The 24,214-nt window shown below is 40.6% G+C and overlaps 1 protein-coding gene across 9 annotated transcripts in view; it reads right to left on the bottom strand.

Annotated features, from left to right (window-relative positions):
• Positions 1-24,214, bottom strand: part of LOC106086990 (F-actin-uncapping protein LRRC16A) — a 184,737-nt gene that overhangs the window by 123,032 nt on the left and 37,491 nt on the right. For 7 of the 9 annotated variants that reach the window (XM_059368710.1, XM_059368711.1, XM_059368716.1 and 4 more), the window contains one exon: positions 11,829-11,852. The exons of the other annotated variants lie outside the window; for them this stretch is intronic. In XM_059368710.1, the coding sequence (XP_059224693.1) occupies positions 11,829-11,852 (24 nt within the window). The remainder of the gene's footprint in view (positions 1-11,828; positions 11,853-24,214) is intronic. 9 annotated transcript variants of the gene reach the window in all.

Here is a 24,214-nt window from a genome sequence, read left to right as displayed (position 1 = left end):
TTACGAATGATGGATGAATGAAACGATAACCAAAGAAACAGTGACCATCCAAGACATCCTTAGTTTACGAAACTCTAATGCAAACACATATCATAACTAAACAATTAGAACCCATAAGGAACTTGTTGATGAATGAATGAATGAGGAATAACTGATGATGAATAAATGATGAATGATTAGTGAATGAATGATGGATAAATGATGATTGAATGATGAATGAATGTATTACTAATGATGGATGAATGAATGAAACCATAACCAAAGAAACAGTGGTCATCCAAGACATCCTTAGTTTACGAAACTCTCATGCACACATATATCTTAACTAAACAATTAGAACCTCTGAGGCCCTTGTCATTAGAAGGATTTTGAGAGCCGAGAGTTAAAGGAGAAAACTTAGCAGATTCATTGGCAGTAGTGAGTGGGGAATCATCTTAGCGCCCTGAAAAGAAATGATGCATTTTTTTTTCTTTCAAGTGTACCTGAATTTTTTATAGAAACTCCTCATTATGAGATCAGATTTGGTTTCTGACAGGAGTTTATCTTCATATGATTCTTTTAATCTTATAATCTTGAGTTTGTTTACGCATTTAGGTGCAGTTGTAAAACAAATGCAACACTACACCAGTAACCACGGTCAATCCCATGGCAGCCTGTTGTACGTACCGGATTGACCCGATGTAGTCCTTCATCGGCAAGGGCTGTCGCCTCAGTGTACATGACACTGCTACAACAACAGTTACCACGGGTAATGCACCCGCTAAGTTTTCTACTTTACCGCAAGTGCACATCTAAGCTTCTTCCCAAGGAATGATTTATAAACACAGGATGCCTGGGAGTATTTCTCGTTTAATCTAACCACATTTCGAATACTTCAGATTATGAAGTGTAGTTCTTAAACTATAATACGTTTCTTAACCAAGTCTTCAGCGACTAAGGATTTGCTTTATGCATAGTGAGCTAGCTACCTATTCTGCTGCTGGTTTCGAATGTATTTTTCAAAATTTTAGTTAAACATTTCCTGGCAACATTCTTTGAATTTTATATCTGTTTTTTTAATTTGATTTTTATCCACATTTTTATCCTTGCTTTACATTTGGCCATATTCCAATTTACATTGGCCGTTGGACTCCTTGTGCACAAACAATACGTGCCTACCTCCATGCGAGTATGTTGGCCCCCAACAGCTGCTGTTGCTTCTGCCTGCTCTCCAGTTAATCTGACCTGGGTAATGCTAGTCAATCGAAAATTGCCTGCTAGTCTGGCAATTTTCCATAATTAGTTTTGATTCATCATTTATGTTTTCGAATAATGCATTATTTAACAGCAACTTGTATGGCGATGAAGCTAAAATAATAGAGAGTATGTGAGGCTCGCATGTGCTGATATACGCTGCCATGTAATTTGAACATTTCTGTAAACTGCCCGCTCTTATTGCCCTCCCCCTCACCCACTCAGTTGAATATGAGGACGGCCAAAGTAATTTCGTCTGTTTATTATTTATTCAATTTTCATTTCAAGCGTCCAATATCAATTGGTAAGCCACGCTACGCTATACTACGCCAGCCTTGTGAGTCACCCAAGAAGTGAGGTTTGTTGTTATTGTATTTTTGTTGTTGTTGTTGTTCTACGTTTTAAGTTTTGTTGTTATTCATTTAATGTTGAATATCTCATTTCTTCTTCAATGAGATTTGTATTGCTGTACGTACATACGTACATTAGGGAAACGAGTAGGAGAGAGAGAGAAAAAGAGGGAATCATGTTGTTTTAATGTGTTGGGCATGTTGTTCTCTTTGGATTCGCATAAGAACACTACTTAGCAAAAGTAAACGAGTTGTGGCATTTATTCCTCAGCTAAGGGGTCCCTATATTGCATTTCTTTAAGTAAAAAATGAAAGAGATCTGAGTTCAAGGTCAAAACCTCAAAATATCGCAACTAGAAGGAAAGTCTGAGATTAATGTCCCAATTTCAAGCTTTTGAAACATGGGGTATATAATTTTAAACCGTTCATTGAAAAATCTTAACAGAATACATACATACATATGCGCAAGTTAAACTTTATGGTTATACCATATATTTTTCTCTAAATCTACGTATACTTTCGCATGTTACTATTCCATTCATTGTAAGCGAAAAACAAAACAAATAAACGCTAACAATGCATTATTCATTCATTCACTCGCATAATTTGACCTCAAATTACTTTAAACATAGAACATGGTTGTTTTATTCATAAGATTATTTATCAATTATATTATTATCATTTTGTTGGTTTTTTTTTTCAATTCCCTCTTTAATGCATACAAAGAAGACAATACCAAGAATTGAGGGTGGATCATGGATGTAAAAATTTATCAACAATAATTGTTGTTCTGCGCAGCGCTACAAAATGTTCACTGGAAATCTGCATTTCAATAGGCTTAAGATAATTATGGAAATTAATGAGAATTTGAGATACAGTCTGAAGTGATGAGCCAACAATGAAGAAAGCGAGTGTTAGTCCAGAGACTGCAGAAAGAAACAGACAATGTCAAGTCATGGGGTTAATAAAAACTTTGAAGCCAACCTACAGTATTTTATAAGTCACTCTCGAACTTTCCGGTATCTTCACTTACTGAAGATCTGTACAGTTTTACATGCACTGGAAGCTATTTTGGAGGCCATCGTAGCGCAGAGGTTTGCATGCCAGCTTATGACAATGAACGCCTGGGTTCGAATCCTGGCGAGAATATCAGAAAAAATTTTCAGCGGTGATTTTTCCCTCTTATGCTGGCAACGTTTGCCATGTAAAAACTTCTCTCCAAAGAGGTGTCGCTCTGCGGCTCGCCATTCGGACTACGCTATAAAAAGGAGGCCCCTTATCATTGAATTTAAACCATACAGCACTCAGTGATATGTGAGAAGTTTGCCCCGGTTTCTTAATGGTTAGTCCATTTGCATTTGCAGCCCTGGAGAGGTTAGATTAACCACTACTGGACTTGGCATTCATACTGTACGAAGAAGACAACCCCCCGTAAGATATGGTCCGGGCCTTGGTCCGACGTTGCGAGGCCAAGAAGAACGACCTTATATTTGGGTGGCACGGATACAAACTAAAGAGATGCATCACTTTTTGGATACATTTAATGCATGAGCTTGATTATCTGCAACAGGGTAAACCCCAAAATGTTCTGCAACCGAATAAGGGAACACGTTATGGACATAAAGCTTTTAACGAAGTTGTCTCTCAGACTGGTAGCTCTCTATCCAGTGCTACTATTTAGAACAATACTAGACATGGTCTCAGTTCGAGCACAAGAGAAAGGAAAGAAAGCTGTATAGGTATCCAAGGAAGACGAACTGGGGTAGTTTCATAGAGCATATGCGTAGACTTGAGAAAAGAATAACCTCAAGGAAACTGAGGTCTGAGATGAATCTTGTTACGGCAAGCCTGTATGAGGTCTTTCGGAATCCACCAATCGTGGTGGACACCGGAAGTAAAGGTAGTCAGGAAGGAGAGCAAAAATTACAAATTTTGCCCATGAACATTCGACTAAGGAACAGGGGTAAACTTCTCACATATCAATGAGTGCAGTCCGATTCGAGTTCAAGCTCAATGATAAGAGGTTACCTTTTTATAGCCGAGACCGAACGGCTTGCCACAGTGCGACATCTCTTTGGAGAGAAGTTTTACATGGCATAGTACCTCACAAATGTTGCCAGCATTAGGAGGGGAAAACCATCGCTGAACATTTTTTTTCTGATGGTCTCGCCAGGATTCGAACCCAGGCGTTCAGCGTCATTGGCGGACATGCTAACCTCTGCGCTAGGATGGCCTCCAGCAGGAGGCTCTTTAACAGGGGGAAGAGGGAGAAAACGTTAGAGAGCTGAGACGAATATCGTGAAACCCTGGGCAGGCTAAAGAAGGGCACGAGGGGAGGAAAGAAAAGTTCTTTGGCGAAATTCTGCTTATTTGCGTGGCTCTTTAACAGGGCGAAGGGAGAGAACACGGCAGAGGTCTGGGACGAGTATCGTGAAGCCCTGGTCAAGTTCAAAAGACAAGAGACAAGATAAACAAAGAGGTGTTCTTGGGCAAAGTTCAGCGAAGTATTAGAGGGCACTAGGGAAGCATCTAGATTTTTTGTGACTCGGTTGAAATCTCAGACCGGAAGCTCTCCACCCATTGCTCCTTTTCGGATCACTATAGTATAGGTTCACTGGGATCATATGCGGAGTCTTACGCCAAGCAAATGGGGTCAGCCATGAATCCTGTAAGGGAAAACCTGAATGAGGCCTTTCGCAACGGATACCGCCACGAACGACAAAATAGTCCTTGATGGACACCGAAAGTAAAGTGAGTCAGGACGAAGATCAGGAGGTTCTTTAATAGGGCAAAGAGGTAGGACAATGCATAAGACTAGGACGATTAGCGTGAGGCCCTGGGCAAGTTCAAAAAGAAGGCGTGGAGAACGAACAGAAGTCCTTTGAACGAAAAGAAGAAGAATTAGAGGTCACTAGTGAAGCATCTAGATTGCGAAAATAGTACTCCAAGTATCCTAGCACGCCAAGCTCTCTGTGGAGAGAAGACGGAACTCACAACGAGAACAAACAGGAGAAGGGTGGAAGCAGTGATGGGGAAACATTTTCCAGGCAGGCAGGAAGAGGATGACGATCAGAACATCGTAATACCCACAAGTGCAGAATCTATGTAAGATTTTATCGGTGACATCATTGACGAGAAGAAGATAGCGTGGGCTGTTCATTTCGAACGTTTAAATTAGCTGGACCAGACGGATTAATTCCAGCGTTGCTGCAGAAGTTCCTTGCGGTCACTCTGCCATGGCTGGAACGAATTTTCGAGATGAGGCTAGCACTGTCTGGCATAGCGAGAGCTCGAGGTGGTGTTTTTCCCTAAGGCGGTCACTCTGCCATGGCTGGAACGAATTTTCAAGATGAGGCTAGCACTGTCTGGCATAGCGAGAGCTCGAGGTGGTGTTTTTCCCTAAGGCGGGAAAAATAAACCAATGTGACAAAGGGAAGACAGCGTGGGCGGTTTGCACCTTTCGGGATCATCCCGGCGCTGCTTCAAGGATTCCTTGTGGACACTCTGCCGTGGCTGGAAAGGATTTCCAAGACAAGGCAGGCACTGCCCTACATACCAAGGGCATGGAGGGAGGTCAAGATGGTGTTTATACCCAAGACGGGAAAAATAAACCAAAGTGACAAGAAGAAGATAGCGTGAGCGGTTCGCACCTTTCGCCCGAACCAGACAGGATCGGATCATCCCAGCGCTGCTGCAAGAGACTCTCTATCATGGCTGGAACAGATCTTCAGAGAGAGTCTGGCACTGCATACCGAGGTCATGAAGATAGGTCCAGGTGGGTTTGTCCCTAAGGCGGGAAAAATAAACTACGGTACTGTGAAGGATTGTAGACCAATCCGTCTGCCATAATTTTGACCTAAAACACTGGAAAGACTGATAGGCCTGAACTAAACGAGAGAACTGGAGGCCGCAGTGGGTCTTGTCACGGGCTCCCCGAACGAAGTCTTTTTGAAGGCATGTCCCAAACGAGTACCGTCGCATAAAATCTGCCAGTCATGGTGGTCACCGTGTCCGGCCAAGAGAGACAGAACACGGCAGAGGGCTGTAGCGAATAGCGTGAGGCCCTTGACAAGTTCAAGAAGGAGACGAAAAAGGCGAAGAGGAGTTCCTGGGTTAAATTCCGTAAAGAATTGAAAAGCAATAAAGAGGGATCTTTGTTGCGCAAACTGCTCTCGATCCTAGCACGCCTAGCTTGCTGAAGAGAGAGGACGAGACTTACATCGAGAGTGCTCAGGAGACGGTGGAACTTCTGATGCAGCATTTTCTGTGCGGCGATCTAGATAACGCAGTACCTGTATACGTAAACGGCCTTGGGGGTGGCCTCGTTAAGGACATCGTTGAAGAGGAAAAGATAGTGTGGGCAATCTGCACTTGCCCCACAAGGAGTCCCTTGGCGTCACCCTGTCCTGACTTAAACGGATTTTCCGAGCGAGCTTGGCATGGACCTACATACCAAGGGAATCGAGGTGGATCAGAGTGGTTTTCTCCATAAGGCGGGAAAAATTAACTACAGTACAGTGACGATTACTTAAAACAGTAGAAAGATTGGTAGACATAGAGGTGAGGGAGGTACTGACAACGGAGAATTTAAGTGGGATATAACATGCATACCTCAAGGGGACCTCAATGTTCTTCAATGTTCGGTATGGTGTTCATTGCTGTAACGAGAAGCTTAGCTGCGAGTTACCGGTCGTCTCCACAGGTTGCGGATAGTGGAATGCTCCATACGAAGTAACCTCTATGGCAGTTGCGGACAATTAGCGGTAACGAGCGGAGAGTCTAAGTGAGACGCCGGGCGGCACTGGCTCTGGCACAAATACTGAGTACCTATGATGATGGACATGACAAGGCGAGTTATTGGCGCCTTTAAATCACCTTTGGACCGGAATGAGCTTGCTCACCCCTACAGGAGCTTGAAGAGGATCGTCACCTCCACGTAAAAAAGTGGCTACAACAACAACCTCAAGGGGAGGTCGGTGGAAACAAACCTGCATTAAGTGATACAAGAGGTCGAGATGTCTCTAACGGAAAGAGAGAGTTTAAGTGAGACCCCGGGCGGCACTGGCTCTGGCACAAAAACTGAGTGCCAATGGTGATCGACATGACAAGGCGAATTATTGGCGCCTTTAAATAACCAATACTATTCCCGCGGCGATCGCTCCTTTGGACCGGAATGAGCTTGCTCACCTACAGGAGCTTGAAGAGGATCGCCACCTTCACGTGAAAATGTGGCTACAACAACAACCTCAAGGGGAGGTCGGTGGAAACAACCCTATATGAAGTGATACAAGAGGTCGAGATAACTCTAATGGAAGGAGTGCACGATAGCGGCGCGAAGAGAGGGTCGATAGTCGCCACCCTGGACCGCATGGGGACCCCCCTGATTATTACCCGGTGGACGGATAACATGGTTTGGGGCAGTAAGCATTCATACTTACATACTTACCCACTTACATTCTTACTTAGTTGCTTACTTACTTACTTACCTGCTTACATAGGTAAGTAAAAAGGTAATTATGTAAGCAAGTAAGTAAGTAGGTAGGTAATTAAGTACGTTAGTAAGTATGTAGGTAAGTAAGCAAGTAATATAGTAAATGAGTAAGTGTGCAAGTAAGTAAGCAAGTAAGGAATTAAGGAAGTAAGTGAATAAATTGGTAAGTAAGTAAGTAAGTAAGTAAAAATGTAAGTAAGTAAGAAAATATGTATGTTAGTAAATGAGTATGCCATTTATTTAAACCTCATATTTCCTTACAGGATAAGGCGTCCTTTAAACACATACCCCCAAAATTTTTTATCAAATTCGTTTTCTAATCTCAAATACCTTTCATTGGTTTCACATATTGGCATGGGGTAGGGGTAGGCCCCCAGAAAATTGGTCCCGAAAGTAGGCATAAATTCTTGCTCTACCCGCCAATACCTTTCATCTAAGGCCCACATTGACATGGTTGGTAAATATGCCTGATATAGGGGTGTTTTGGGGAGTGGGGTGGTCCCCCAAACACTAAACCCTGAAAATATATCAGCAACGTGCTCTATTCTCACATATCTATATATCATTTATTTGAATCGCATATTGCCATTGGCCTCAAAACTGGATATCAAATTCGTTTCCTATATAAGGGTTGTTATGGTTGTAGAACGTCCCCTAGACAGTTGGTCCCGATATATTGATATCAGATTCATGGTCTACTCCACAAATACCTTCCATTTGAGCCCCAGTTTTCCATAGTCGGCAAACATTACCGGGGGGTGGGGGTGTATTGGGGGATGGGCGGCCACTCAGTGACTTGAATTTGAAAATATATATATCAGATACGTGTTATACTCTAAAATACCTCTTGTTTGAGCCTCATATTACAATGGTCAGCAAATACTTCTTATTTGGGTGGTGTTATGGGGATGGGATGGCCCCATAGACACTTTTCCCGAATATTGATATCAGATTCGTGCTTTGCTTCCAAAGACCTTTCGTTTGAGCCCCATATTGCTATGGTCGTAAATTAGTGCTCTTTGGGGGATGTTCTCGGGGATGGGCGGCCCCCCAACTACTTGGTCCCACATCTGGATATCAGATTTGTATTCTACACTGAGTCCCATATTGCCATGGTTAGTAAATAAGCCCTGTTTTGGGGAAGGGGTGGACCCCAGAAACTTGGTCCCACATTTGGATATCAGATTCATATTTTACTCGCAAATACCTTTCATTTGAGTCCCATATTGCCATGGTCAGTAAATAAGTCCAGTTTGGTGGTCGTTTTGGGGAAGAGGTGGACCCCCATAAACTTGGTCCCACATCTGGATATCAGATTCGTATTATATCTAAGCCCCATATTGCCATGACTATGTAAGACCCATATTGCCATGATCAGTAAATAAGTTCTGTTTTGGGGGTGTTTTGGGGAAGGGGTGGACCGCCAGAAACTTGGCCCACATATGGATGTCAGATTCGCATTCTACTCGCAAATACCCATAGTCCCATATTGCCCTGGTCGGTAAATATGTTCGATGTAGGGGTGTTTTGGGGGTTGGGGTTGTCCCCCAAACACTTGGTATGACGATTGGATATCAGAAACGTTTTCTAATCTTAAGTACCTTTTATTTGAGTCCCATATTGTCGTGATTAGTGTATATATATTTGGTGGGCTTTGGGGTGGGGCGCCCCCCCCCCTCCCCTCCTAGGTACCCCATCCGAAATTTGGATATCAACATTTTTGTTTGTAGGATACTATAAGAGAGCATACAAAATTTCGCTTAAACCGCATCACCCATCTCTGAGATCTGGCGTTTCTGAAAATTAGGGTAAGGGGAGGGTCCGCCCCCCCTTCAGATATCAAAAAATTCAGTACCCTATTTTCACCAAGGGATCATTGTGCACAATCTGTAAAAATTTCAAGAAAATCGGTTCAGCCGTTTCTGAGACTATAAGGAACAAACAAACCTACAAACAAACACAAATTGATTTTTATATATTGGTTGCCCAAAAAGTAATTGCGGATTTTTTAAAAGAAAGTAAATGCATTTTTAATAAAACTTAGAATGAACTTTAATCAAATATACTTTTTTTACACTTTTTTTCTAAAGTAAGCTAAAAGTAACAGCTGATAACTGACAGAAGAAAGAATGCAATTACAGAGTCACAAACTGTGAAAAAATTTGTCAACGCCGACTATATGAAAAATCCGCAATTACTTTTCGGGCAACCCAATATAAGAGATATTTTTGGAGAAAAATGATTCTCAACACAAAAGGTAAAACACTTGGCCATTCACCAATATTGTATGACTCCTAGAAAAATAGTCAAGAATTTTCCAAGGGTCTATGAACTTTGATATACAAACGATTACCCGTCTTAAAAACCTTACCCTGATTTTCCATCTTTAGTACTTAGGCGCGGCCTAATTTAATGCCTAATTTCTCTCATTTCTAATTTGCCTTTCATGATTCACCTTTTAATAGCCCTCGTAATTGTTGGTTAATTTTCTAACAAAATTTTCAATAATTAAAAATTATGTTTAATAATTTCATGGCATGTCAAGAACTATGCTGTTTCATGGCAAAATGTTCATACCTAGCATCCAATGGTTAATTAAATTGTTAAAATGAACAAACAAAAATAAATGTTTACACCAACACAGCCAAGGTAATTGTGGCAACTAAAAAACCATAGCGGCGGCTGCCGCTGTTGATGACTGTAGGTTTTGGTCGTTGTACCCCCCCATATGAGTGTCGCCTGCGTTAATGAGCCACCACTTGTTTGGTAAGCTGTGGTCTTATTGTTGGTTGTTACTCGTCGCATGTTGATATGAAAGTGCTAAGCCATTGCTGCTGTTGGTTCTGTTGCTGATTTCAATGATTCTGTGCTTCCAGGTAAGGCGTTTTTTCTTTTTTTGCGCTAAATGATAGCTCTTTTATATAGAATTTGCTGTGGCGCTTAACAGCACTGCTGTTGTTGTTGTTTCTGTTATCGTTGACTTAGATTTGTGACACAATTTCACCGCACACATTTTGCCTTTTTTTTTTTGCTTTGCTTTTTCAGTTGGCTGATTTTTTTGTGTTTTTGGAATGAAGTTGTCGCCAAAAAGGAAAATTGTTGTACAACTTGTTTTTCTTGCCAATAGCAACCAGTGACAACAGAAAGAAAAAAGCGCAGAGACAAAATTAAAAGCCAGCAAAGCCAACGCTTGACTTAATAGACACCACATACAACATACCATGATGGAGTGTATCCAGAAACAAAAAGAAACCGACAGTTGAAAAAATGATTGCAATATTAAAAGTCATTTATAGGCTCACATGTGAATTGGGGTATTATACACGGCAAGGATAAAGAGTTAAAAAAAAATCGCAAAAAAAAAATTAAAAAAATTTTCTTAATAAAAAGCAAAATATTAAAAAAAACAAAAAGGATATAAGAAAAGAGTTGCTCTGCTATTAAAACGATATCAAGATATGGACCGGTTCGGACCACAATTAAATTATAAGTTGGAGACCTGTGTAAAATTTCAGCCAATTCGTATAAGAATTGCGCCCATTGGGGCTCACGAAGTAAAATAGAGAGAACGATTTATATGTGATCTGTATCGGGCTATAGACCGATTCAGACCATAATAAACACATTTGTTGATGGTCATGAGAGGATCCGTCGTACAAAATTTCAGGCATATCGGATAATAATTACGACCTCTAGGGGTCAAGAAGTCAAGATCCCAGATCGGTTTATATGGCAGCTATATCAGGTTATGAACCGATTTGAACCTTATTTGACACAGTTGTTAAAAGTAAAAATAAAATACGTCATGCAAAATTTCAGCCAAATCGGATAGGAATTGCGCCCTCTAGAAGCTCAAGAAGTCAAGACCCAAGATCGGTTTATATGGCAGCTATATCAGGTTATGGGCCGATTTCAACCATACTTGGCACAGTTGTTGGGTATCATAACAAAACACGTCGTGCGAAATTCCATTCCATTCGGATAAGAATTGCGCCCTCTAGAGGCTCAAGAAGTCAAGACCCAAGATCTGTTTATATGGCAGCTATATCAGGTTATGAACCGATTTGAACCATACTTCGCACAGTTGTTGGATATAATATATAATAACAAAACACGTCGTGCAAAATTTCATTTCAATCGGATAAGAATTGCGCACTCTAGAGGCTCAAGAAGTCAAGACCCAAGATCGGTTTATATGGCAGCTATATCAGGTTATGGGCCGATTTGAACCATACTTGGCACAGTTGTTGAATATCATAACAAAACACGTCGTGCAAAATTTCATTCTGATCGGATACGAATTGCGCACGCTAGAGGCTCAAGAAGTCAAGACCCAAGATCGGTTTATATGGCAGCTATATCAAAACATGGACCGATATGGCCCATTTACAATACCAACCGACCTACACTAATAAGAAGTATTTGTGCAAAATTTCAAGCGGCTAGCTTTACTCCTTCGGAAGTTAGCGTGCTTTCGACAGACAGACGGACGGACGGACGGACGGACGGACGGACGGACGGACGGACGGACGGACGGACGGACAGACGGACGGACATGGCTAGATCGACATAAAATGTCACGACGATCAAGAATATATATACTTTATGGGGTCTCAGACGAATATTTCGAGTAGTTACAAACAGAATGACGAAATTAGTATACCCCCCATCTTATGGTGGAGGGTATAAAAATTGTGTAGGCTAGTTAAGCAACTACCATTCAAAGTTTTTCTTTAAAACAAAATATTTCTTACGTGATATATGAAGGCTGTTTTTACCTGAAAAGAAAAAAAGTAAATTTATTAAAATAAGTTTTTTTTCGGAAACTGTTATATTGTTATATTTCTATACTGTTATACTTTGATACTGTTATACCTTTATACTATTTTACGTTTTCCTTTATACTGTTATATTTTTATACTGTTATACTGTTTATACTTCTATCCTTTTATAAAACTGTTATACTTTTTTACTATTGTATTTTAATACGGTTATTCTTGTATGCTGTTTTAGTTGTTTACTGTTATACTGTCTGACTGTTATACTCTTAGATTGTCGAACTTTTACACTGTCATATTGGTTTGCCCAAAAAGTAATTGCGGATTTTTTAAAAGAAAGTAAATGCATTTTTTATAAAACTTAGAATGAACTTTAATCAAATATACTTTTTTTACACTTTTTTTCTAAAGCAAGCTAAAAGTAACAGCTGATAACTGACAGTAGAAAGAATGCAATTACAGAGTCACAAGCTGTGAAAAAATTTGTCAACGCCGACTATATGAAAAATCCGCAATTACTTTTTGGGCAACCCAATATATGTCGAATGCGGCATATAGAGCAACCCCGCAATCAGTAGCAATGCGCCAGATGAAAGAGAGGTATCGGGAGAAAAGGAGAGAGGAGAAACGTCTATTCCGCAGAAAGAAAAAGGAAATGGAAATACGTGAGTGTGAGCGAATTGAGATGTACAGAAGTCAGAATGAAGTCTGGAAATTCTACCAAAGAATTAAACATCAAACCGATGGCATTGGTGCAGGCACATCCTCCTGCAGAGACAAAGAAGAAAAATCTGGTAACTGACACAGATAACATGCTGAGGATATGAAAAGAACATTTTACCCAACTGCTAGTGTCCGAAGTTGGCGGCAAAGAGGATACAGCAAAACCAATCCCTGATGAGGGTATAGAATGTTTACCTCCTAGTCAGAATGAGGTCCAAGCAGCAGTGACCCGACTAAAGAACAATAAGGCAACAGGAGCCGACGGGTTACCCGCTGAACTATTTAAGACCGGAGGCGACACGCTAATAAGACGTATGCAACATCTTTTCTGCGCAATCTGGTTAGAAGAACGCATACCCGATGATTGGAACCTCAGCATGCTATGTCCCGTACACAAGACGGAATGTGCCAACTAGAGAGGAATAAGTCTGCTCCACATCGCATACAATATACTCTCAAGCGTACTGTGTGAAAGATTAAAACCTTATCAATGCGACTTCAGACCTGATAAATTCACCCTGGACCAGATATTCACACTGCGCCAAATCCTGGAAAAGACCCGAGAAGGACAAATCAACACCTACCATCTCTTTGTTGACTACAAAGCCGCCTTCGATACTCCTTTACGTTCAAAGGTATCTCAAGCCATGTCAGAGTTTGATAGCCCTGCAAAATTAATAAGACTCTGCAGGATGACACTTGCTGATACAAGTTCCTCAATAAGAATAGAAAAGAATTGCTCCGAACCATTTAATACCAAACGAGGTTTCAGACAAGGAGACAGCCTTAATAGCCTGCTGGAGAAGATTGTACGAGATGCAGATGTGAATAGATATGGCACATTAATCACAAGAGAACACATGCTACTCGCCTATGCTGATGACATCAACATCCAATCTTGCATTTCCTTAGCTAAACTACTCTTATACTGAAATACTTCAATACTGTTATATTATAGAACTGCTATGCATTAATACTGTTATACGATAATACTGTTATGATTTTATACTCTTATTTTTGTATACTGTTATACTTTTATTTTGTTACTTTGAAATGTATAACAGCATACTTTATTACTGTTATAAATTTACACGGTTATACTTTTATACTGTTGTAAATATATACTGATTACTTTTATACTGTTATACTTTCATACGTATACTGTTGTACTTGTATACTATTATCATTTTATACTCTTATTCTTGTATGCTGTTATGATTTTATACCTTTATGCTGTTATACTTTATTACTGGTATACATTTAAACTGTTATACTGTTATACATTTATCCTTCTCTGAGGATGACAAAATCCGCATCGATTGGGTGCTGGGCCATAACGGAGTAAGGGGGAATGAAAGGGCAGACGATTTGGCAATGAAGGCCACTAAACTGCCGTCGATAAACATGGTTAATCCGAAGCCTTTTGGGTCGACGCAGTCCGATTTAATGACGTGACCGACGAATGCGCATGCAACCCTGTGGAATAGGTCGGTAGGACGGCGAAAATCCTATGGGCGGATCCAGATCGTAAGAAGACGGGGCTATTACTGAAAGGAAGTAAGAAGGAGCTCAGTATAGCTATTGATATTATGACGGGACATATAGGACTACGAGCTTACTTGTGTAAAATCGGTACGGCAAGTAATGGCATGTGTAGGGCATGCGGGGAAGATGATGAGACGTTTGAATCTATCCTTTGTCATTGCCCGGCTTTCACGTCTACCAGATACCGACACTTAGGTGGGCACACTATATCAGACATAAACCAACATAGGTGAGTGGCATAGAAAACTATTAAGGATTTTTTGAGTAGCACGGAATTCCTAACTTAGTTTTTTTTTCGAGGTTACTTTTTTGTATTTAGAGCGCGCAACAAGCCGGTTACTGGCTTAGGTGTATGTCCATAGTGTCATGGGACTGATTAATGTCTGCACCCTCTTTTCAACCTTACCTAACCTAACGTATACTTTTATACTGTTATACAATTGTAGTCTTATATTGTCATACTTTTACAATGTCATACTATGATACTGTCATAGTTTTATGCTGTTATACTTGAGCACCGTTATACGTTTATACTGTTATATCTTCATACTGTTATATTTTAATGCTGTTATACTTGTATACAATTATATGTTTCTACTGTTATACTTTCCGACGCTCGAAATATCCATTTCCGACCCTATAAAGTATATATATTCTTGATCGTCGTAAAAATCTAAGACGATCTAGCCATGTCTGTCCGTTTGCCTCTCTATTGAAATCACGCTACGGCCATTAAAATAGAAATATTGAGCTGAAACTTTGCAGAGATTCTATTTTTGTGCACAGGCAGATTAAGTTCGAAGATGGACTATATCGGAGTATATCTTTATATAGCCCCCATATAGACCGATCCGCCGATGTAGGGTCTTTGGCCCTTAAAAGCCACAGTTGTGTTAGGCTCTTCAACATCCTTCTTCAATTTGGCTCAGATCGGTCCAGATTTGGATGTAGCAGCCATATAGACCGATCTCTCTAAGATCTAAGGTCCTCGGCCCATAAAAGCCGCATTTATTGCCAGATTTTGCTGAAATTTTGGGACAATGAGTTGTGTTAGGTCCTTCGACACCTTTTTACAATTTAGCCCAGATCGTTCCAGATTTGGTTATTTATACTATCATAATCGATCTCTCGATTTAAGGTCTTGGCCCCATAAAAGACGCATTAATTATCCGATTTCGCTAAAATTTGACACAGTGACTTATGTTAGGGTATTCGACATCGTGTCCAATATGGTTCAGATCGGTCTATATTTGGATATAGCTCCCAAAAATACCTTTTATACCCTCCACCAAAGGATGGGGGTATACTAATTTCATTATTCCGTTTGTAACACCTCGAAATATTCGACTTAGATCCCATGAGGTATATATATTCTGGATCGTCATGACATTTAATAAGTTTATCTAGCCATGTCCGTCCGTCTGCGGAAAGCATGCTAACTTAAGAAGGAGTAATGCTAGGCGCTTGAAATTTTGCAAAAATACTTGTTATCATTGTAGGTAGGTTGGAATTGTAAATGGACCAAATGGGTCGATGTTTTGATATAGCTGCGATAGAAACCGATATTGGGCCTTGACTTATAGATCTTCTTTAGGGCGCAGGTAATGCAAATTTTGCCCATGAACATTCCACTAAGGAACAGGGGTAAACTTCTCACATATCAATGAGTGCAGTCCGATTCCTTTCCCTTTTTCTCCTTTTTATAGCCGAGTCCCAACGGCGTGCCGCAGTACGACACCTCTTTGGAGAGAAATTTTTACAAGGCATAGTACCTCACAAATGTTGCCAGCATTAGTAGGGGAAAACCACCGCTGAAAATTTTTTTCTGATAGCCTCGCCAGGATTCGAACCCAGGCGTTCAGTGTCATAGGCGCACGTGCTAACCTCTGCGCTACGAGAGCCTCCATAGGGCGCAGGTATATCCGATTTTACTTTTTTTTAATTCTCTAAAATTTTAGAAGATTCTGATTATATTTCTAATAATATTGCCTTCTAAGTGTTATACATGAATTTTGTATTGGAAAGGGATTTTCTCAAAAGGTTTAGGTTTGAGTCGAATGGCTAGTCCACCCCGTAAGTTTACTCGGAGGCCAGTTCCGTTCATTTTGGCTTCCTAGCAAGAAAAACAGAAAAGGAAGGCCTGATAAAAAAAATCACCATGTGGAAAATTTCAATAAAATCGGATAATACCTGCGCCGATTTTACTGAAATCGGATAATACCTGCGCCGATTTTACTGAAATTTTCCACATGGTGATTTTTTTATCAGGCCTTCCTTTTCTGTTTTTCTTGCTAGGATGCCAAAATGAACGGAACTGGCCACCGAGGAAACTTACCTCTCGGAGTGGACTAGCCATTCGACTTAAACCTAAACATTTTGAGAAAATCCCTTTTCAATACAAAATTCATGTATAACACTTAGAGGGCAATATTATTAAAAATATAATCAGAATCTTCTAAATGTTTAGAGAATATAAAAAAAAACTTTTTGAAATGCTATAAAATTTGCAATATTTTTCTCAGTCTGCATAAGACATTTGCAATATTTGCCACAACTAATGTGGATTCGCAAAGGGGGCCAAGTTTTGGATGGCCATTCTCGCCAAGGCATTTTCTCTTTCAACTATTCTGCCCCATTAAATTTTATGTAAAAAATAAAAAAAAAAAAAAAAAACACATGCAACTCGCTTAAGAAAATGTTGTAGAGCCGCTTTGGACAGACGGACCGACTTCAGTGCGAATTGAGTGCGTATTTAAGCACTACAGAATATGGAGTATTACGAGTATGTGTCGTCGTTGTCGTCTAAAAACTGCCCACGTTGTAACGAGCAAAAAATCTACTTAGGTGTAAGCTTTCAAGTTTTCTTTTCATTTGGTATTTTTTTTTTTCCTTTTTGCACTTGCCAAACTTTAACAATTTGTGTGTTTTTGGGAAAACTGGGTCGCCGAGGTATTTGTGACGCATTTTTTATTTTTCTTTCCAACTAAAGATCTTAGCGTTTTGGGCGCGGCATATTTGGTTTGGACTCTTCAAACGAATTGCTTTCAATGGCTAATTGAAAAATTAATTGTTAAGAGATTTTATGCCATTAACACCAAATTGTTAGAGTGTAAATATTTGTGGAACAAAACAAAAGCTCTTAAATGTTGGAGGCGGCCATATTTCAAAAGGCCAAACATTGAAGGCGTCAGAGTGGCGTTGCGGCGAATACTTGTTCCAAGAGGAAATTCATATTTATTATGTATTGGGTTGCCCAAAAAGTAATTGCGGATTTTTCATATAGTCGGCATTGACAAATTTTTTCACAGCTTGTGACTCTGTTGTAATAAAAAATCCGCAATTACTTTTTGGGCAACCCAATATATTATAGGAAATAGTAAAAATTATTTGTGCATAGAAAAATGGTATGAAACTGTGGGCACCTTATTTTCGGTGTGGCCAGATTGTTTTATGCTTACTTTGGTTTGTCATTCCATAATAAAGGAAACCTCAGAAAAGCACCCTTCATTCGTTTGTAATAAATTATTATACTCACCACCATAGGATGGAGGTATACTAATCTAGTCATTCAGTTTGTAACACCTCGAAATATTGGGTTGCCCAAAAAGTAATTGCGGATTTTTTTAAAAGAAAGTAAATGCATTTTTAATAAAACTTTGAATGAACTTTAATCAAATATACTTTTTTTACACTTTTTTTCTAAAGCAAGCTAAAAGTAACAGCTGATAACTGACAGAAGAAAGAATGCAATTACAGAGTCACAAGCTGTGAAAAAATTTGTCAACGCCGACTATATGAAAAATCCGCAATTACTTTTTGGGCAACCCAATATTTGTCTAAGACCCCATATAGCATATCGTTTATATATTTTTGATTGTCTCAACGTTATGAGTCAATTTCGCTATGTCCGTCCGTCCCTCTTTCCAAAATCACGATAGCGGTCGAACGCGTAAAGCTAGCCGCTTGAAATTTTGCATACATACTTTATATTGATGTGGCACATTACAGATTGCAAATGGGTCATATCGGTTCAGATTTAGATAAAGCTCCCATAAAAACCGATTTTCCGATTTGACTTCTAAAGTCCTAAGGTTAGATTGAAAAGAGAATACGGATGTTAATCCGCCCCATGCCAGTCATTGGCTTGTTGTGCGCTCTAAATACTAAAAAAGTAATCTCGAAAATAAAAATCCAAGTTAGCAAATCCGTGCTACTTACAAAATCCTTTATAGTTTTCCATGCCACTCCCCTAAGTTGATTCATTTCTGGTATTGTGTCCCCACCTAAGTGTCGGTATCTGTTAGACGCCAAAGCCGGGCAATAACAAAGCAAAAGCTCCAACGTCTCATCATCTTCCCCTCAAGCCCTAAACAGGTTATCACTTGCCGCACCAATTTTATATAAGTGAGCTCGTAGTAGGCCAGGCCTATGATGCTGAACGCCTGGGTTCAAATCCTGAAGAGACCATCAGAAAAATTTTTCAGCGTTGATTTTCCCCTTTTAATGCTGGCAGCACTTGTGAGGTAGTATGTCATGTAAAACTTCTCTCCAAATAGGTGTCGCACTGCGGCACGCCGTTCGGACCCGGCTATAAAAAGGAGGCCCCTTATCATTGAGCTTTAATTTGAAACGGACTGCACTCTTTGATATGTAAGAAGTTTGCCCCTGTTCCTTAGTGGAAAGTTCATTAGCAAAATTTGCAAATTTTAGCTCGTAGTCCTAGGTGTCCGGTGATGATAGCAATAGCTATACTGACCCCCTACTTACATCTTTTCAGTAATAGCTTCGTTTTCTCACGATCTGGATTCCCCCATAGGATTTTCGCCGTCGTACCGACTGTTTCGCTGTTTCACAGTGTTGCATGCTCATTCGTCGCCCCGCCCTTAACTCCACCTTCTTGCTTCCATTCAGTAATAGTGTGCGCATGCGCTTTCATCACCCACGCTCTTAACTCGGACTGCGTCGACCCGAAAGGCTTCGGGTTAACCAAGTTTATTGACGGCAGTCCTCTGGCCTTCACCGCCAAATCGTCTGCCCTTTCATTTCCCCTTACTCCGTTATGGCCCGGCACCTAAACGATGAGGATTTTGCCATCCTTAGAGAAGGCGTTAATCTCCCTCTTCCACTGCAAGTCTGTTTGTGACCTTACCGTCCCGGTTGTTATTGCCCTTATGGCAATTTTACTGTCCGTTAAGATGCTCACACTCGACGTCCTCGCGTTGGCACCACACCACTTCATACAATCAGTGAACGTCCGGATCTACGCCTGCAGGTCCGTATTATGGTCAGGCAGTCTAAAAGAGATCTCAGTCCCTGGATTCTCAATGTAGACCCCCAGACCCACTTTGTCCTCTAGCTTTGATCCATCCGTGTAACTAAATCTTCCAGATGGCAATACTAGGGTTCCGCCAATTCAAGACTATGCCGATGGCAGCAGTGCCTCGCACTCGAACTCGAACTCAAGTGTCGTCTCAGGTATCAGATCGGAAACCTCTTTCGTCAATCCAAGACTGTGCCGCTGGCAACAGTGCCTCGAACTCGAACTCAAGTGTCGTCTCAGGTATCAGATCGGAAACATCTTTCTTCCAGGTTTCGTACCGTCGCGACGACAGTACCGCTGGCAGCAGTGCCTCGCACTCGAACTCAAGTGTCGTCTCAGGTATCCGATCGCTTGCCTCATCCCTTCCTTCCAGGTTTCCCATCGCCGAGGCGACGTGTCGCCTCGATTATACCACGATGATAAGAGCTGCTCCCATCCTCAATCCATTCTCCCTTTGCCTTAAGTCTCATAGCCGCAGTGGCTGCCTCACACTTAACCTGTATGTCAATGGGTCGGATATCTAGAATAGACTCCAGTGCCCTAGAGGGCAGGGTCCTCATCGCTCCGTCTATGCCAAGACAACATGTTCTCTGAACTTGTTGTATGGTCCTTATGTTGCATTTTTGAGCCCTTACAGGCCGCAATTTTCGAGTCAATTTTGGCTGAAATTTTGTATGCAGTGTTCTGTTATGACTTCCAATAACTGTACCAAGTTTGGTCCAAATCGGTCTATAACCTGATATAGGTCCAATATAAACCGATCTCCTAATTTGACTTCTTGAGTCCCTAGGAGTCGCAATTTTTGCCCGATTTGGCAGAAACTTTGCACAAAGTGTTCTGTTAATACTTCCAACAAATGTGCCAAGTATGGTCGGAATCAGTCTACAACCTGATATAGGTCCCATATAAACCGATCTCCCAATTTGACTTCTTGAGCCCTTACAAGCCGCAATTATTACCCGATTTGGCTTAAATTTTGCACAAAGTGCTCTGTTATGACTTCCAACAACCGTGCCAAGTACGGTCCAAATCGGTCTATAAACTCACATAGCTCTCATATAAACCGATCTCCCGATTTGACTTCTTAAGCTCTTACAAGCCGCAATTTTTATCCGATTTGGCTAAAATTTTGCATGAGGTGTTTTGTTATGACTTTCAACAACCATGCCAAGTTCGGTCCAATTCGGTCTATAACCTGATATAGCTCCCATATAAACCTATCTCCCGATTTGACTTCTTGAGCTCTTACAAGCCGCAATATTTGTCCGATTTGGCTGAAATTTTGCATATAGTGTTCTGTTATGACTTTCAACAACTGTGTCAAGTTCGATCCAAATCGGTCTATAACCTGATATAGCTTCCATATAAACCGATCTCCCGATTTGACTTCTTGAGCCCTTACAAGCCGCAATTTTTGTCCAATGTGGCTGAAATTTATTAATTCTGTGTTCTGTTATGACTTCCAACAACTGGGCCTAGTACGGTCAAAATCGGCCAAGAACCTGATATAGCTCCCATATAAACCAATCTCCCGATTTGACTTCTCAAGCCCTTACAACCCGCAATGCGATAGGACAACAAAATGTCATCATTAAATATCGCAGCAAAGGCCAAGTATGTCTTTTATTGATATCCAATCAATTGCAGAAACATTCACTTCAAATGAGTGCAAATAAAATTCTCAGTCTATAAACCAAAGAACCACTTACGAAAAACTTGCTCTAATAGTGTAAGCCGCTTGTCTCCTAGAACCTAAGTACCATCGCCTGTGCAGTTCAATCTCACACCATCAATAATCATCATCATCATTATCTGCCCAAGTACTTTTTGGGTTTTGTATATTTTTGGCCCATATAAAAATCATGATGGCAATGATGTCGATGGATGTTCCCGTTCCCGTTGCTGGGGCTGTGTTGTTATTATTTTACATTATGCTCTCTATTTGTGTCTGTTATTATTGTTGTTGTTGCCAGCCGAAAACGGGAATGGGAGGTATAGAGCATTCATCTAACCACTTATTTACAGGCAGCTATGCGGGACAGCCCAGCGAGTCAATGGACAACAAAAAGGGAAACAGTTAAGAGGCCATAAACACTGGCATGCCACAATGCCAGAAAGCAGTGGAGCACATCATCAACCTCTTCATCGCCATCAATATCATCCCAAGTAAAAGTGTATGTGGTGTGCCAAATACTTTTACGGTAAAACTCCTCCCATGGATGCATCATCTGAAGTAGAACTGGGTTAGATTCAAATCAATTCAAAGACATACAACAACAACAACAAAATTCAAATATCGAAGAAAAACAAAAACGGTCAACAATATAAGGGGGGGAGGGAAGACACACCGCACTGTTCATAAACACAATAAAACAAACAACTCGGGGGGATTCCACAATAAACTGTTGAGTTGATGTTTTCAAACAACAAAAGCGAAAGGCGGGAAAGAGGAGAAAGAAGAGTCCATAATGAGCACTACTATCAGGTGAACAAAAAAAAATACCTCTTGAGTTTTTGTTTAATTCTCTAACAAAAGCATTGATAGAATTTCCATGTGCTTGTGGTTGGCCAACTTGCTTCATGGTCGCTCATAAAACGCTGATTTATTGATTGCTTTTATTTTGAAAGTCATTATAGGGAAATTAGGGACACAAGGCGTTCAAATGTCTTTCTGTCGTTTATTGCCGTTTCAAACACCATATGATGATATCTAGGTGGAAGCGTGAAATTGGCGTTGTGAGATGCAATAGAAATCATAGAAAAAAATCTGTTGAGGACTCTTAGCAACTCACTGTACCAAAGTTCATGAATAATTGACATTTATTAATCCAGTATGCTCATTAAGAAGACATCATTAGGATAGCAGACATATCCAAATATGGTCCGTTGTGGACCCTATTCGGTAAGCATGTCGAGGGTATGATACAACTCACGGTTCCCATATAAACTTTTTGAGGAGATGTTGGCTGTTGGTGTTTACATTTTCTTACTATGGTCTAAGAAATATTTAACCAAAAAACCCAAATTTTCTTTCGAAAGGTATGCTTCAACCAACGGTAGGTGAAGGCTTGCAATCTTTTAGCAATCTGAGGAGGCCCTTAGTAAGGTCCAAATCACGATCACTGTAACGTGGCCAATGTATTTTGCACATAAAATTTAAAAGGGGTAGGTGGAGGCATGCAATCCTTAGTAAGGTCAAAAGCACGATCTCTGTAACGTGGCCAATGTATTTTGCACATAACATTTAAAAGGGATAGGTGGAGGCATGCAATCTTTTAACAATCTGATGAGGCCCTTAGTAAGGTCCAAATCACGATCACAGTAACGTGGCCAATGTATTTTGTACATAACATTTAAAAGGGGTTTTATTGTTTTGCTTTTCTATTCTACAATAAATAAAACAAGTAAAAGCGTTCTAACCCACCACAATTGATTCTGCTAAAATATGGAAGCTATATGTGGTTATAGACCGATTAGGGCCGTACTTGGCCCAGTTGTTGGGAGTCATAACAGAACACCACATGCCAAAAATTGCGGCTTCCAGGGTCCCAAGAAGTCAAACCGGGAGATCGGTTTATATGGGAGCTATATCAGGTTATAGTCCGCTTTGGATCGTAACTGTCCCAGTTGTTGGAAGTCATAACAGAACATTTTGTACAAAATTTCAGCCAGATCGGATAAAAATTGAGACTTCCATGGGCTCAAGAAGGAGATCGGTTTATATGGGAGCTATTTCAGGTTCTTGACCGATTTGGACCGTACTTGGCACAGTTGTTGGAAGTCACAACAGAACACTATATGCAAAATTTCAGCCAAATCGGATGAAAATTGAGGCTTCCAGATGCTCAAGAAGTCAAATCGGGAGTTCAGGTTATATGGGAGCTATATCAGGTTCTTGACTGATTTGGACCGCACCACTCCCAGTTGTTGGAAGTCATAACAGAACATTTTGTACAAAATTTCAGCCAGATCGGATAAAAGTTGAGGCTTCCAGGGGTTCAAGAAATCAAATCGGGAGATCGGTTTATATGGGAGCTATATCAGGTTATAGACTAATTTCGCCCGTACTTGGCACAGTTGTTGGAAGTCACAACAGAACACTATATGCAAAATGTCAGCCAAATCGGATGAAAATTGAGGCTTCCAGTTGCTCAAGAAGTTAAATCGGGAGTTAAGGTTATATGGAAGCTATATCAGGTTCTTGACCGATATGGACCCTGCGTGACGCAGTTGTTGGAAGCCATTACAGGACACTATGTCCAAAATTTCAGCCAAATCGGATAAAAATCGCGGATTGTAAGGGCTCAAGAAGTCAAATCGGGAGATCGGTTTATATGGGAGCTATATCAGGTTATAAGCCGATTTGGACCGTACTTGCCGAGTTGTTGGAAGTCATAACAAAACACGATGTGCAAAATTTCAGCCAAATCGGACAACAATTGAGGCTTCCAATTGCTCTAGAAGTCAAATCGGGAGATTGGTTTATATGGGAGCTATATCCAAATCTGAACCGATATGGCCCATTTGCAATCCCCAACGACCTACATCTATATAAAGTATCTGTGCAAAATTTCAAGCGGCTAGTTCTACGCGTTTGACCGCTATCGTGATTTCGATAGACGGACAGGCGGACGGACGGACATGGCTAATTCGACCCAAAATGTCGAGACGATCAAGAATATATATACATTATGGGGTCCTAGATGCATATTTCGAGGTGTTACAAACGGAATGACTAGATTAGTATACCCCCATCAAATGGTGGTGAGTATAA

This window comes from Stomoxys calcitrans, chromosome 5 (assembly GCF_963082655.1).
Source record: "Stomoxys calcitrans chromosome 5, idStoCalc2.1, whole genome shotgun sequence".
Classification (NCBI taxonomy): Eukaryota; Metazoa; Arthropoda; class Insecta; order Diptera; family Muscidae; genus Stomoxys; species Stomoxys calcitrans.
Note: the sequence above shows the minus strand (reverse complement) of the source record. Positions and strands in the feature narration are given on the sequence as shown.